Raw genomic sequence first — 12,802 nt, forward strand, 5'->3', positions numbered from 1 at the left:
AAACCCGAAAATTTTAAATCGAAACATCATATAGTCACCACCTTACCCAAGTGATCAAACTTTGCATCACTAATAGTACAACTTTGACATAGTCCTTGGTGAGATGCAATAAGTACATAGCATCATCTATTAAGTATTCTTGTCAAGTGTTTAATCTTAATATAATCAAGCCTTCAGACCCGATTTGCAATTTACAGGAAATTTACAAGGGATAAAGGAAAAAGTTAAACACATCAAGGAGATAATCAGCAAATCCAGAATCCAGGACATTCTACAAGACAACTAGGCTGTTCTCTTCGAAAAGAAAGAGAGGAGGAAAAGGAACGGGAGGGAAAAGAGGAGAAATTTAAAAGAATGATAATCAAATGTAATGTGTGGATCTTGTTTGGATCCTGTTTTTTTTTTTAAGAAGAAAAACAGCTATATAAGACATTTCGGAGACAACTGAGGAAATTCAAACATGAACTGAACATTAGCAAATTTTAGGAGGTGTTGTTAGTTTTCTTAAGTGTGATAATGGAATTGTGGTTATGCAGGAGAAATGCTGTTTTAAGAGGTACATGATGAAATATTTAAGGGTGAAGGGTCATGATGCATGAAACAGACTTTCAAATGGTTCACATAGGTATATAAATGAAGCAAACTTGGTAAAATGTTAACAGTTGTTGAGTGTAGGTGGTAGGTTTATGGGTGATCATTGTACTGTTCTTCAAACTTTTAAAAAATAATTTTCAGGGAATTCCCTGGCGGTCCAGTGGTTAGGTCTCTGCACTTTCACTGCCATGGCCTGGGTTCATTCCCTGATAGGGGAACTAAGATCCTGTAAGCCCCGTGGTGTGCCCCCCCCCAAATAATAATAATTTTCATAATAAAAATTGGAAAAAATATGATGTGGAATGGAACAAGATTGGCAAAGTGTTGATAATTATTGAGGCTAGGTTATGGGAAATAGGAGTTCATTAAACTGCTTTCTCTACTCCTGTATATATCTGTAAATTTCCAAATTAAAACTTTTGTTTAAAAAATAGAGAAGAGCCCTGGAAGGGAATAAAACAAAATAAAAAGAAGGATATTGAAAGAGACAGCTACTACAGGGTTATTATTTACCCTTGTTTGAGTTCTTCAGGTGTCAGTTCTGGCCTTAATACTAGTCAAGTATTATTGGACAACCCCAATTCAGTGGAGTTATCTGAAAAGAGATAGCTTTCTGAAGTGGAAAATAAGGCTTGGGGTCTCCAATGCCTTTCCTTCCACCCTCCAAATGATGGGTGGGCATTAGGAACAACGTGAGATAGAAATAAAAAGAAGTCTGTCATTTGGCAAAGGCAAGGGGCAGAGCAAATACTGACAGAGAGCAAAGGAGGTAGGAAAATGTTAGGACACTCAGAAAAAAGCAAACCAAGGAGCAGGCTTACTGTGAGGCCTGGGCTGAAGGTCAGATTAACCTCAAGATTTTGCAGTTGGGTCATTTACACCCCAGGGGCTCTAAGAGCTGGGGTGAAAGTGAGTGGCTATCTGTGAAATCATCTCTAATAATGGGGTGTAACTTTCTTGAACTTTCATCCCACGCCTTTTTACAACTCTGTGCCTCTGCAAAACTGCTTCTTCTGCCTGAAATCCACTGGGTTAAAAGCATAGACACAGGAGCCACACTGCCCGAGTTCGAATCCTGACTTAAGTTTTCTTCTTCCACAAAATGGAAGCAGAGTACCTACCTCACAGAGTTGCTGGGAAGATTAACACAAGTTATAAATGTACAGCACTTAGTGCCTGGCACATGATAAATGCTTGGTGTTAGCTGATGATATGTATCAACTAGGAACCTCCTACGCATCCTGAGGCCCAGCCAGGACCTCACTCATTTCCCACTGGCACTGTCACTCCTTCCTTTGCTCCCCCACTGCTTGATCCCTGTCTCTGTTGTGGTCCCTTTTACTGTATTATAATAACCTATTTACATATTCACATATCTATCTGCTCCCTTAGCTCTTGCAGGCCATGAAGAGCAGGGACTGTCTTATTCATCTTTGTACCTCAACACCCGGAACACAGTATTTCCTAAATAATACTTTTCCAGGGAATTAATCTAGCTCCATTGGGATACCTGTGATTCCCAAACATGCTATGGAGCTTTAGACCCTGTACCTAAGCACATGCCTTTCCCAGTCCTTCTCTGCCATCCACTTGGTAGATCTATTCTTTCATTTTTTTGTGTACTCATGTTTCTCCACTCACGGCCCTAAAGGTCAAACGTCACTTTCCCTGTGAAGTCATCTTTGACTCCTCCTTCACTTCCCAGTTATTTCTAGGTTTATATCTCTCTGGCATTTTATAGCATCTGTACTAATTAGTTCTCTTAGATGTCTTTTTTCTCTACTCAACAGATCTTTGAGAACCCGATGTGTAATACCATGTATGGCACTTGGTAAATCAGTGGCCCTCAGTTCTAGCTATACATCAGAATCACCCACAGTGTTTTAAAAATCCTGATTTGCTGGGCCCCATCCTTATCAAGAGTCTTTCAGGCAAAGCCCTAAATCACTCTCTGATAGCTGATGGGCAGCCAGGGTTGAGAACCTTGGTAGCAGATATGAAAACTTATGCTAAAGACCTATATCCATTCATCAAATGGAAGACAGTAAAGATTCATTCCACTAAGCCTGAACCAATTCTGAAGGATCCTCCCGCTAGAGACATATAAGGACAGTATGCTGTCTTCCTGATGACGCTCTGGTTCCTTACCATGAAACTGATGCACTTTAAAGGGTCCGTGGAAGGCGAAAGTAGTAGAATGTGCTAGACCCAACCACGGTAATGGCACAGGTGAACAGAGACCAGGAGAAACAGCTTTATTTGGACTGAGAGTTGGAGAGTGAGAGGAGGACCTGAGATAGCATCCTGAGCTAAGGAGTAGAGATCAGTTTCCAAAATGGCAGTCAGAGCTCATCAGCCAAATGGACTCCACTTCCCAGCAGCCTTGTAGTGAGTGCAATCAATAAAACGCCTGCTGGGAAATGTTTATTTGCCACTAAATCATCCAAGCATGCCACAATTACAAGAAAGGTACAGGTTGCTTTTTCCTTTCCATAATTAAATTTCCACAGCATCTCCCCAATCATGAGTATTACAAAAGAAAGTAAAGAAATCACATTTTACAGATCTTAGACTTGTCTGCAGCATTTAGCTCAAATCTCACCATTTTCAAAAAATAGTTCTCCTGCAAAATTCACCAGCTAAAAGTTCTATCCAAGCAGTGGGAAGATGGCCTTTGCTAACCCATGGCAATTCTTTTCCCATTTTCCCTAGCCAGTTAGGGTTGAACAGTAGAGTGAGGCTTAGATTGCAGGGGTGGCGGGGGGAGGGACACAAGGGCTAATTTCCCCCAGTACAAGATGGCATCTGAAGCTTGATGGGAGAGCAGAACTGGAGAGACTTGAGGGAAGGGTCCAGGCCCTGTGTTCAGTCAGAGTCACTGCTGGAAGAGGAGGAGGAGGAGGAATGCTGCAAGGGGAAAGGGGAAAGGAGATACCATCAGACCCGGATGAACTTTGATCACTCCATGGGACATTCTTTGGTGCCCTACACCTCCACCCAAGTGCCCTTTGCTTTCTAAGAAGGTCAGGAGTCTTGAACCAGACTGTCCCTTAAACAGCAAAAACAAGGATTTCCTTCAGCAGTGAGCACACAGGAATGGATGAAACCATCCTAAATCACTGCACAGAAGTTATTGCATTTGGAGCAAATTTCCAATTTTCTTTACCTAAGCCAATGCCTAGGCAAGGAATAAATTATAGGCACAAGCATAGTACAGTGCAGGGAAACAGCTGCTACCTTATAATAATGATTAGCTGCATGGACATTCCTAGTGGCTATGAGTCTAAGAAAAATGAGTAGAATCAGCAGCTGTGTGTGCATCTGTCTCTACTTCTTCCTAAGTCCCAACTGGGAGAAAGTGAGGAAGGCGGGAGAGAAAGCTGGGAGAGTCCTAGTCAAGGTTCTACACATGCATACTCCCATCAACAACTGTCATAAAAAACATTTTTTAGTCTCTCCATTCAATCTCACCTTTCCTTCTCCTCAGACTTCTACCAAAGATCCAGAACTAGGATTAGCACCCAAAGCCATAAGGCAAATAAATGCTAGGCAGAAAAATGTAAATTAAGGCCTCCTCAAGATCGAGGTTGGTTCAACACTTCCAGAATTGTCCTGAGAGCTACTTTTACCCTTGCTAATTAACACTCCTCTGGAATGCTACAAGGGGAAAAGGGAAAGGAGATATCATCAGACCCAGATGAACTCTGATCACTCCATGGGACATTCTTTGGTGCCCTACATCTCCACCCAAGTGCCCTTTGCTTTCTAAGAAGGTCAGGAGTCTTGAACCAGACTGTCCCTTAAACAGCAAAAGCAAGGATTTCCTTCAGCAGTGAGCATACAGGATACTTAGCCTTGGGGCTGAGCATGAAACTCAGGGCTTTATTTGAGGCTGAGAGTCACTGACTGCTCTTGTCCTGTTTCCCTGCCAGACAGTAGGACAATAAGGCCCACGTAATTACCACAACACCCTGAGAATAACTGAAGGAGAGAAAGAAACTCCAGGAACTAGGGCCAGATTATTATCTGTTAATTATTATATAAGATTTTGCTTTGTCAAAGGACTGACTCTATTGCTTGACATTTGACCACCTCAGTGGGTGTGTCCAACCTGCTAAAACAAACATGGGGTGGGGAGGGGTGGAATTCCGGGAAGAGAAAGGCAAATTAGAAAGGCTTTTGATTCTGATATCCATTCTAAGGCTCAGCCTAGCCCCTCCCAGATAGAAGACCTAATTAGCCTAATAATTCTTCTCAAGATTATCAAGATTATCAGATTCTTCCCAGTGGGAATCCTTTACACAATCGCTGCCCCATGTCCTCAGACTTCGAATCCTCCTTCCTTGCCCACGCACTGCCTCTCTAGTCCCTCTGAGGGGGCACCCCTTACTAGCCAGGATCCAGAGGGCACTGACCTTGCCATGTTTGTGGTGTTTCTGCTTCTTTTTATGAGCTTTTCTCATTTTCTTTTGCATCTTCTTGTCAATCACCATTCCTGGTCCTACCATGCCAGGAGCCAATGGATTCACAGGACACATGCCAGGGGCAGGTGGTGGGTATGGAGGGGGGTAGGGACCTGAGGGTTGGCATCCTGGATACCCCGGTGGCACAGGGTGACAGGGCCCACCAGGGGGAAAGGCTGGATTCCCCTGGGGTGCTCCTGGGGGAGTGGGAAAGGGGCCTGGAGGAAAGGTAGGGGTGGCAGGTGGTGGATGGGCAGGATTGCAACCTCCAGGGTACCCGACGTTAGGGGGGTGTGGATATGGCCCTTGCTGCCCTGGTGGAAGAAGCAAAGAATCAATTAAGATTAGAACTGCCCAGAACCTCTGACAACAAACAACAACAAAAAGAAGAGGATTTCTTTTCTCACTCAATAGTTAAAGGCAAACGGAAAGGTGAGGAAAGAAAATGGAGGGTAGGGGAGACAAACTTACGTAAGAGAGATAAAAGGTAACGTCCCTGGCAGGGCGGGGGAGAAAGGGAGGCAGTGAACTCTAGGGAAGGATGAGAACATCGGTCAGCTATGGACTGAGGACTTTGCTTTTGCGGGTTCGGGGAGAGGTGGAGGAGAAACTGACACAGAAACCTTCTGTTGTGGCCCTTCTGAAAAGGGGTTGGAGCAAGAAAGGAGATCCCCCAAACACCTACCGGCATTGGGATTCCACATGTTCAGCTATTTCTTCCAGCCTGAGGAGAAACAAATGAAGGCAAGAAGCTGACGGCCCAGAAATGGGCAGGGGTTTTAGAGACCAAGCTCAACTCCAACGCCTCCCGCTCCGCAACAGCCTCTCAGAGAACTACCAAGACCTCCACAGAAGAAATGTTTCTTTCCACCCGTTCCTTCGCCCCCAACACCTATTCTATTCCTAGTTCCCTAACCACAGGAACCTTGCTCCCAGGGCCCTTCCACCTTCCACTAGCTCTGGCCGCGGCTGGAGGTTTCTAAGTCCTCCGGAGAGGGGCAGACTCCGCGAATCTCGCTATCCCCATCACTCAGAGACCGAGTCCGGAAGACTTTAGCCACCTATAAGCTGCGAAGGGATCTTAAACAACTTAACCGCTCCCGGAGAAGAGTGACGGGGGACAGGACCCCCACCCCAGGCTAAGAAAAGGACCTGCCTTGAGGCGAAAGGAGGTAGGCGGCTCAGGAAAGATTCTCAAACACTTACATGGCTAGACATACCCCCTCCCACATTAAAAAAGGCAAATACAGATCCTGGCTCCCAGCTGCGAAGGGACCCCCTCACCCAGGAATGGAAGAAGGAGGAAACTGAGGAATCCAGGCGTCCAGTCACCTCTACACCACTGCTTGGGCGGACTCCTCCTTTCAGCCTCCACTCTCACTTCCTGGTCACCCTCCCACTTTAAGCTTCAGCATCCGCCTCTGCTACCGCCTGATTGGTACTATGTGGTCATTCAGCATTACGATTGGAGAACATAGTCGTCAATCACTCTAGGCTCGAAGGCAGCGTTTGAGGTAGGGGCGGAGCCAGGCGCTTCAGGACGCGGCAGTACAGAGGAGCGGGCGGGCCGGAAATTCCTGGGGGCGGGGCTAGGAGAAACCGGCTAGGAGAGGGCGGGGCCCGTTTCTGGGCGAAGTCCTTGAGTGCCTTGGGGAAACTCAACCCTTGACCTCTGAGCCCTTAGTCCAGTGGGTGCCACACCTTGTAATGTGAATATACTGTGATAAGCGGTATACAGACATATATATACATATATATATATATATATGGATGGAGCGCTTAAGGAAGGGCGGAGAGCTGCTAAATCTCACCCCAAGCCTCAATATTGCGGCCTCCCTCTTAGTCCCCACAGGAAATAAGAAAACATTCTTGGGGAAAATACAGAGATTTCTAATCTCTCCTAGGATTCTCTATCTCAATTGCATAGCTCCGCCATCTGTCAAATTGCATAAACCAGAAACCAAGAAGTCGTCCTGATGGCTCTCTCTTTCCTTCACCTTTCCCCCGCATCTGCTTCCAACTTCAGGAAGGGTCCGTTTTGTTTCCCAAATAAATCTAGAATCACTACACTTCTCTCCATCGTCTCTGCTCCCAGCCTACCATCATCTCTCAACTGGATTGCAGCAATGGCCTCTATTTTTTTTAATAACACAATTAACAAGCTTGATTTAATGAATATATATAGAACCATACACCCAAAATTTAAAAATACTTATCCTTCTTAAGCATACATAAAACATTTTTAAAAATTGGTCTCAACTAATATAATTCAAATTTCAGAGAATTGTGTATTATATACTGTATTCTTTGACCTCAACATAAAATATAAATACAAATGAAACCGAGCAGGACCCTGTGGGGCCCTCACGGGTACAAAAGTCTTTCGGTGTCCCCTTTTCTAGTTTGTAGGAAAGGGTTTAGCCTCCTAGACCTTCCCTGAGTTCCAAAGGGCAGATTCAAACAGTTGCTAATTAGGGAAGGGAGGGAATGCAGAAACAAAGGGTGAACAGTCAAAAAACAATAGTGCATCAATAAAGCAGGGTCCTGGTTTCTCCTGAAGGTGAGACAGGCTGGGACCTGGGACCCTTTGCTGCAGTGCTGCAGTTTTTGCACCTGGACCCACCTCTCCTCGAGCAACAAAATACAAAGAGACTGTACGGGACTAAAAATAATGTGCATGCACAGTTGGGGCAAATTCTGGACAAAAGATACAAAAGAGACCAAAAACCCAACTGCCACTTTTGAAGAGCCTGCAGCAAATGCAGGGTACTGCGCATGCCCCCTGCACACACCACCACCTAAGGGGTGGGCAAAACACCTAAGCCACCCCTCCAACCCGACCCCTGGACACACCCCTACCCTCACCCCACATAAGGAACAAGCTCACCACCCACCCCTCAGGGAGCGAGCCAGAGAGGGAACCTGTTGTACATTCTTGCTCCCCCCTGCTGTAGCAGGGACCCCAGTAAAGCCTTGCCTGAATTTCTTGTCTGACCTCTGATCAATTTCTATTGATTAGGGAGGCCAAGAACCCTCATCTGTAACAAAGGGATATACATAACAATATATTTTTGAGTTATTCTGTGAAAACTAAGACCCCCCCCACCCAGTTGGAGGATGGTAAATTCCAGATGAGCACAAGATTCCTGGAATACCATCTCAGTTACCTCACCACCAACCAATTAGAAGAAAGTCACATGTCCTGCAGGCCTCGCCCCAAACTTTGCCTATAAAAACTCCTCCCCGAAAAACATCAAAAAATTTGGGTCTTTTGAGCGCAAACCACTGGTTCTCCTTGCTCAGTCCTGCAATAAACCTTTCTCTGCTCCAAACTCCAATGTTCTGGTTTGGCCTCACTGTGCGTCGGGCACAGGAGCTTGTGTGCATTCAGCAACGCAAACATACATTTGGAAGTTAAAAAAAAAGTCTTGCAAATAACTTTGGGTCAAAGTATAATACATGATGGAAATTAAATACTTTGAACTCAACCATAATGAAAACATTACATCCCAAATTTGTGAGCTACAAAAAATTTGAAGATAAATTTTATACTGAGTTTGTCATCTTGAACTAAAATTTTTGATAGATTTTTTATTTTTTTAGATATTTATTTATTTATTTGGTTGCGCTGGGTCTTAGTTGCAGTGCATGGGATCTTCATTGTAGCATGTGGGATCTTTAGTTGCGGCATGTGAACTCTTAGCTGCAGCATGTAGACTCTTAGTTGAGATATGTGGGATCTAGTTTCCTGACCAGGGAATGAACCCAGGCCCTCTGCGTTGAGAGCACAGAGTCAACCACTGGACCACCAGGGAAGTCCCAATTTTTTTTCTTTTTTTTTTTTTTTTTGCTGTACGCGGGCCTCTCACTGCTGTGGCCTCTCCCGTTGTGGAGCACCGGCTCCGGAGGCGCAGGCTCAGCGGCCATGGCTCACGGGCCCAGCCGCTCCACGGCATGTGGGATCTTTCCGGACCGGGGCACGAACCCGTGTCCCCTGCAACGGCAGGCGGACTCTCAACCATTGCGCCACCAGGGAAGCCTGGAAGTCCCAATTTTTAATTTTTTAGTTAAAATTTTTTTGTTATATATATTTTATTGAAATACAGTTGACATACAATATTATGTTTTACATAACCATAGTACATATTGATATATTTTTATATCAGGTTTGTGCTAATTATTTGAGATGAATTGGGACTGGCACTTTTTTTGTTTTTGTTTTTAACGCAATTTATATCTGAGTTACTTCTTCCTTGTAAGATCATTGAGTTTGAAAGAAACTATTGATGTGTCTATATGGGCATGATGCCTCTTAGAATTTAAATATTTAAAACTATTTCTTTTTTAAAGCAGCTTTATTGAAATAGAGTTCATATACCATACAATTCACTCATTTAAAGGGTACAGTTCAATAGTTTTTAGCATATTCTGAGCTTGTGCCACCATTGCCATTATTTAATTTTAGAACATTTTTTGTCCCCCTTAAAATAATTCCACACCCCATTAGTAGTGAATCCTCATTCCTCTCCCTGCCTCTCCCCCATTCTGCCCAAGCCCTTAGCAACCACTAATCAATTTATAAATTCTCCTGTTTTATACAAACGGAAAATTGTACAATATGTGGCCTATCGTGACTGGCTTCTTTCACTTTGCATAATATTTCAGGGTTCATCCATGTTGTAGTATGAATCAGTAGTTCATTCTTTTTTATGAAGGAAATACTGAATAATATGCCACTGTTTGGATATACCACATTTAGTTTATCCATTCATCAGCTGATGGACATTTGAATTGTTTTTACGTTTTGCCTATTATATATATCACTGCTATGAACATTCATGTACAAATTTGTGCATCCATATGTGTTTTTTATTATCAGCATAGAAATGTATTTGAATTCAAAATTATATGGTTATATTTAGAATAATGTAATAATTATCTAAAACACATATCATCCTTGGCTCTGAAATAGTTCTAAAGATGTCATTCTTTTTTTTTTTAATGTCATTTTTTTGAAGTCAAAAAACATGTAGTAAGAATGTACAAGGAGGACTGCCCTGGTGGCGCAGTGGTTAAGAATCCACTGGCCAATGCTAGGGGACACGGTGTCAAGCCCTGGTCCGGGAAGATCCCACATGCGGCAGAGCAACTAAGCCCGCACACCACAACTACTGAGCCTGCGCTCTAGAGCCTGCGAGCCACAACTACAGAGCCCACAAGCCACAACTACTGAAGCCTGTGCGCCTAGAGCCCGTGCTCCGCAACAACAGAAACCACCTCAATGAGAAGCCTGGGTACCACAATGAAGAGTAGCTCCCACTCACTGCAACTACAGAAAGCCCATGCAGCAACGAAAAACCAACACAGCCAAAAATAAATAAATAAATAAAATTACTTAAAAAAAAAAAAAAAGAATGTACAAGGAAACAAAAATATAAAAAACAAGTTCGCTGAGTATTGGGAGTTGTTACAAGAGAGACACACCAAGATAAATGTAACAGAGTCCAAATTATATACCATGCAGCAAGGCGTTCTCTTGCTTTATCAACTCCTAGAAAATAAATTAGTAACCTCAGTAATGCAAGAATACCACCACTTGGTTAAAAGGACAAACTTTCTGAGGGACACAGGTAGTAATTCACTATACTTCCCCTTTCTATAAGTCCTTTCTTCACACCGGTTTATTTTTGTTCCCCTAAAATATGTTTTATCCTTTAAAAAAAAAATGTGGTTTTATTTGTAAGTTGGAGTAAATAATATCCTGATTGAAATATGCAACTATTTAGTTAAAGATGCTCAGAGATCAAATTTTTGAAAAAGGTGAGTCAGCTAGTTAGCAGGGACCATCAGTAGCTAACAGAAAAAAAAATTTCAGATATTATATGTTTGCTAAATGGATTAAAAAAAAAAAAGGGCTTCCCTGGTGGCGCAGCGGTCGAGAGTCCGCCTGCCGATGCAGGAGACACGGCTTCGTGCCCCGGTCCGGGAGGGTCCCACAAGCCGTGGAGCGGCTAGGCTCGTGAGCCATGGCCGCTGGGCCTGCGCGTCCGGAGCCTGTGCTCCGCAACGGGAGAGGCCACAACGGTGAGAGGCCCGCGTAACGCAAAAAAAAAAAAAAAAAAAAAAAAAAAAAAAAAGAATAAGCAGTTAAAAATGGGTGAAAAATCCCAGGGTTTACTGTGACCAAGACAATCAAAAGCAGACAGACCCATTTACTTGTGGAGCAAGCTATAAGGAGGTTCCAAGATAGACTCTGGTTTCCAACAGTATCCACCGCCAAAGGGCAAACTCAGAATGTCTCCTCCTCTGTAGAAACTGGAACGCAGATGAGCAGGCTTTTTCTGAGTAGCCCTTCACATACATCATCCTGTAGATCTGATGGGCTTGACTGCCCAGAATGATTGGGCTCTTTGTGCTAACCACAGAGTCTTGTGCTAATCCCAGATCCTTAGTCATGAGTGTTGTTCTGAATCCACCCTGATAGTTATTAGGCAAGGGAACTCCGTGAAGCATGCCAGGTATGGGATTATAAGTATCACTTGACCAAAGCTGTCCTGAGCTCACATATAGGATTTTAGCCAATGGTTCTGGGTCAAGCCTCAACCTGATTCCCAGATTCATAGCATCAGCAGTTCCAATCATACCATCCATACCAGCAGCGTGTTGTAGCCGATCCTCACAGCCTGCCCAGTCCCAAGGGCTCCCAATGCACCACATTGGAGCCCTTGTACCCCAGCAACTCTTGGGCAGCAGCAAATTCATCTGTGACTCCTCCCACCATAAACATTAGGTTCCCAGACTGAGCAGCTCCCACACCACCAGAAACAGGGGCATCCATGAAAATTGCTCCCATTTTCTCAACTTTTTGGCCAATTCTTTCGAAACTGTAGGATCAATAGTACTGGAGTCTATTAATAGTGAGCCTTTCTTCACTTTTGTTGGAATTCCATTTGCTCCAGAATAAGCTTCTATTGCACTGATACTGGTGGGCAACACTGTAATAATTCCGTCAGCTTTTTGGGCTACATCTGCTGGGGAAGACACTACCTGTATACCTGCATCGAGAAATTCTTTGCATGCATCAGGGAACACATCATAAATAACAAGCGGATAGCCATGTTTCATGAGATTTTTTTGCCATTGGATGCCCCATTTGCCTAGTCCAGTGAATCCAGCTGGAATCTTAGAAGCCATTGACCTAGAACACACCACTGCAAGGCTGGCCCCTGCCAGCGGCTCCAGTAGGGAGGCCCGAGGACCTCCACAGAGCTGTAAGGAGGCTGCCTTGCTGCCCCGGCTCATCCACTGACTCTGAGGGTGCGTGGGGACGCGTGCAACCACCATATGTTTTCAATTCTGTTGGGTATTTACTTAAGAGAGGAATTGCTAGGTAATACGGTAACTGTATGTTTAACTTTTTTGAGGAACTGCCAGACTACTTTCCAAAATAGCCACACCATTTTATACCCCCACCAGCAATGTATAAGTGTTCCAATTACCCCACATCTGCACCAGCACTTGTTGCTGTCTGTCTTTATTAGTGTAGCCATGCTAGTGGGTACGAAGTGGTGTTTCATTAAATGTCCTGTCAGCATCCACTCTGGCCCTCTTCTAATTCATTCTCCCACCTCAGAAATTGTTTTCTAAAGCCAACTGTGACATCACCCTACTGCTTAAGATTCTTCAACGGCTTTGCATTATCCTTAAGACAAAGGTGGAAAGTATTTTTACATGTACGTATTCAT

At 44.0% G+C, this 12,802-nt stretch overlaps 1 protein-coding gene and 1 pseudogene across 1 annotated transcript; both read right to left on the reverse strand.

Annotated features, from left to right (window-relative positions):
- Positions 1-2,834: 2,834 nt before the first annotated feature.
- On the reverse strand, positions 2,835-6,439 carry PRR13 (proline rich 13). Its single transcript, XM_004316063.4, has 4 exons — positions 6,342-6,439; positions 5,743-5,781; positions 5,010-5,371; positions 2,835-3,501 (listed from the first exon to the last, which is right to left on the reverse strand). Exons 2-4 carry the CDS (start codon positions 5,759-5,761, stop codon positions 3,460-3,462), a joined length of 423 nt encoding a protein of 140 aa, XP_004316111.1. The 5' UTR covers positions 5,762-5,781; positions 6,342-6,439; the 3' UTR covers positions 2,835-3,459.
- A 123-nt stretch (positions 6,440-6,562) lies between these two features.
- Positions 6,563-12,722, reverse strand: LOC141275871 (3-hydroxyisobutyrate dehydrogenase, mitochondrial pseudogene; annotated as a pseudogene).
- Positions 12,723-12,802: the final 80 nt, after the last annotated feature.

The sequence above is a fragment of the Tursiops truncatus genome, chromosome 11, assembly GCF_011762595.2.
Source record: "Tursiops truncatus isolate mTurTru1 chromosome 11, mTurTru1.mat.Y, whole genome shotgun sequence".
Classification (NCBI taxonomy): domain Eukaryota; kingdom Metazoa; phylum Chordata; class Mammalia; order Artiodactyla; family Delphinidae; genus Tursiops; species Tursiops truncatus.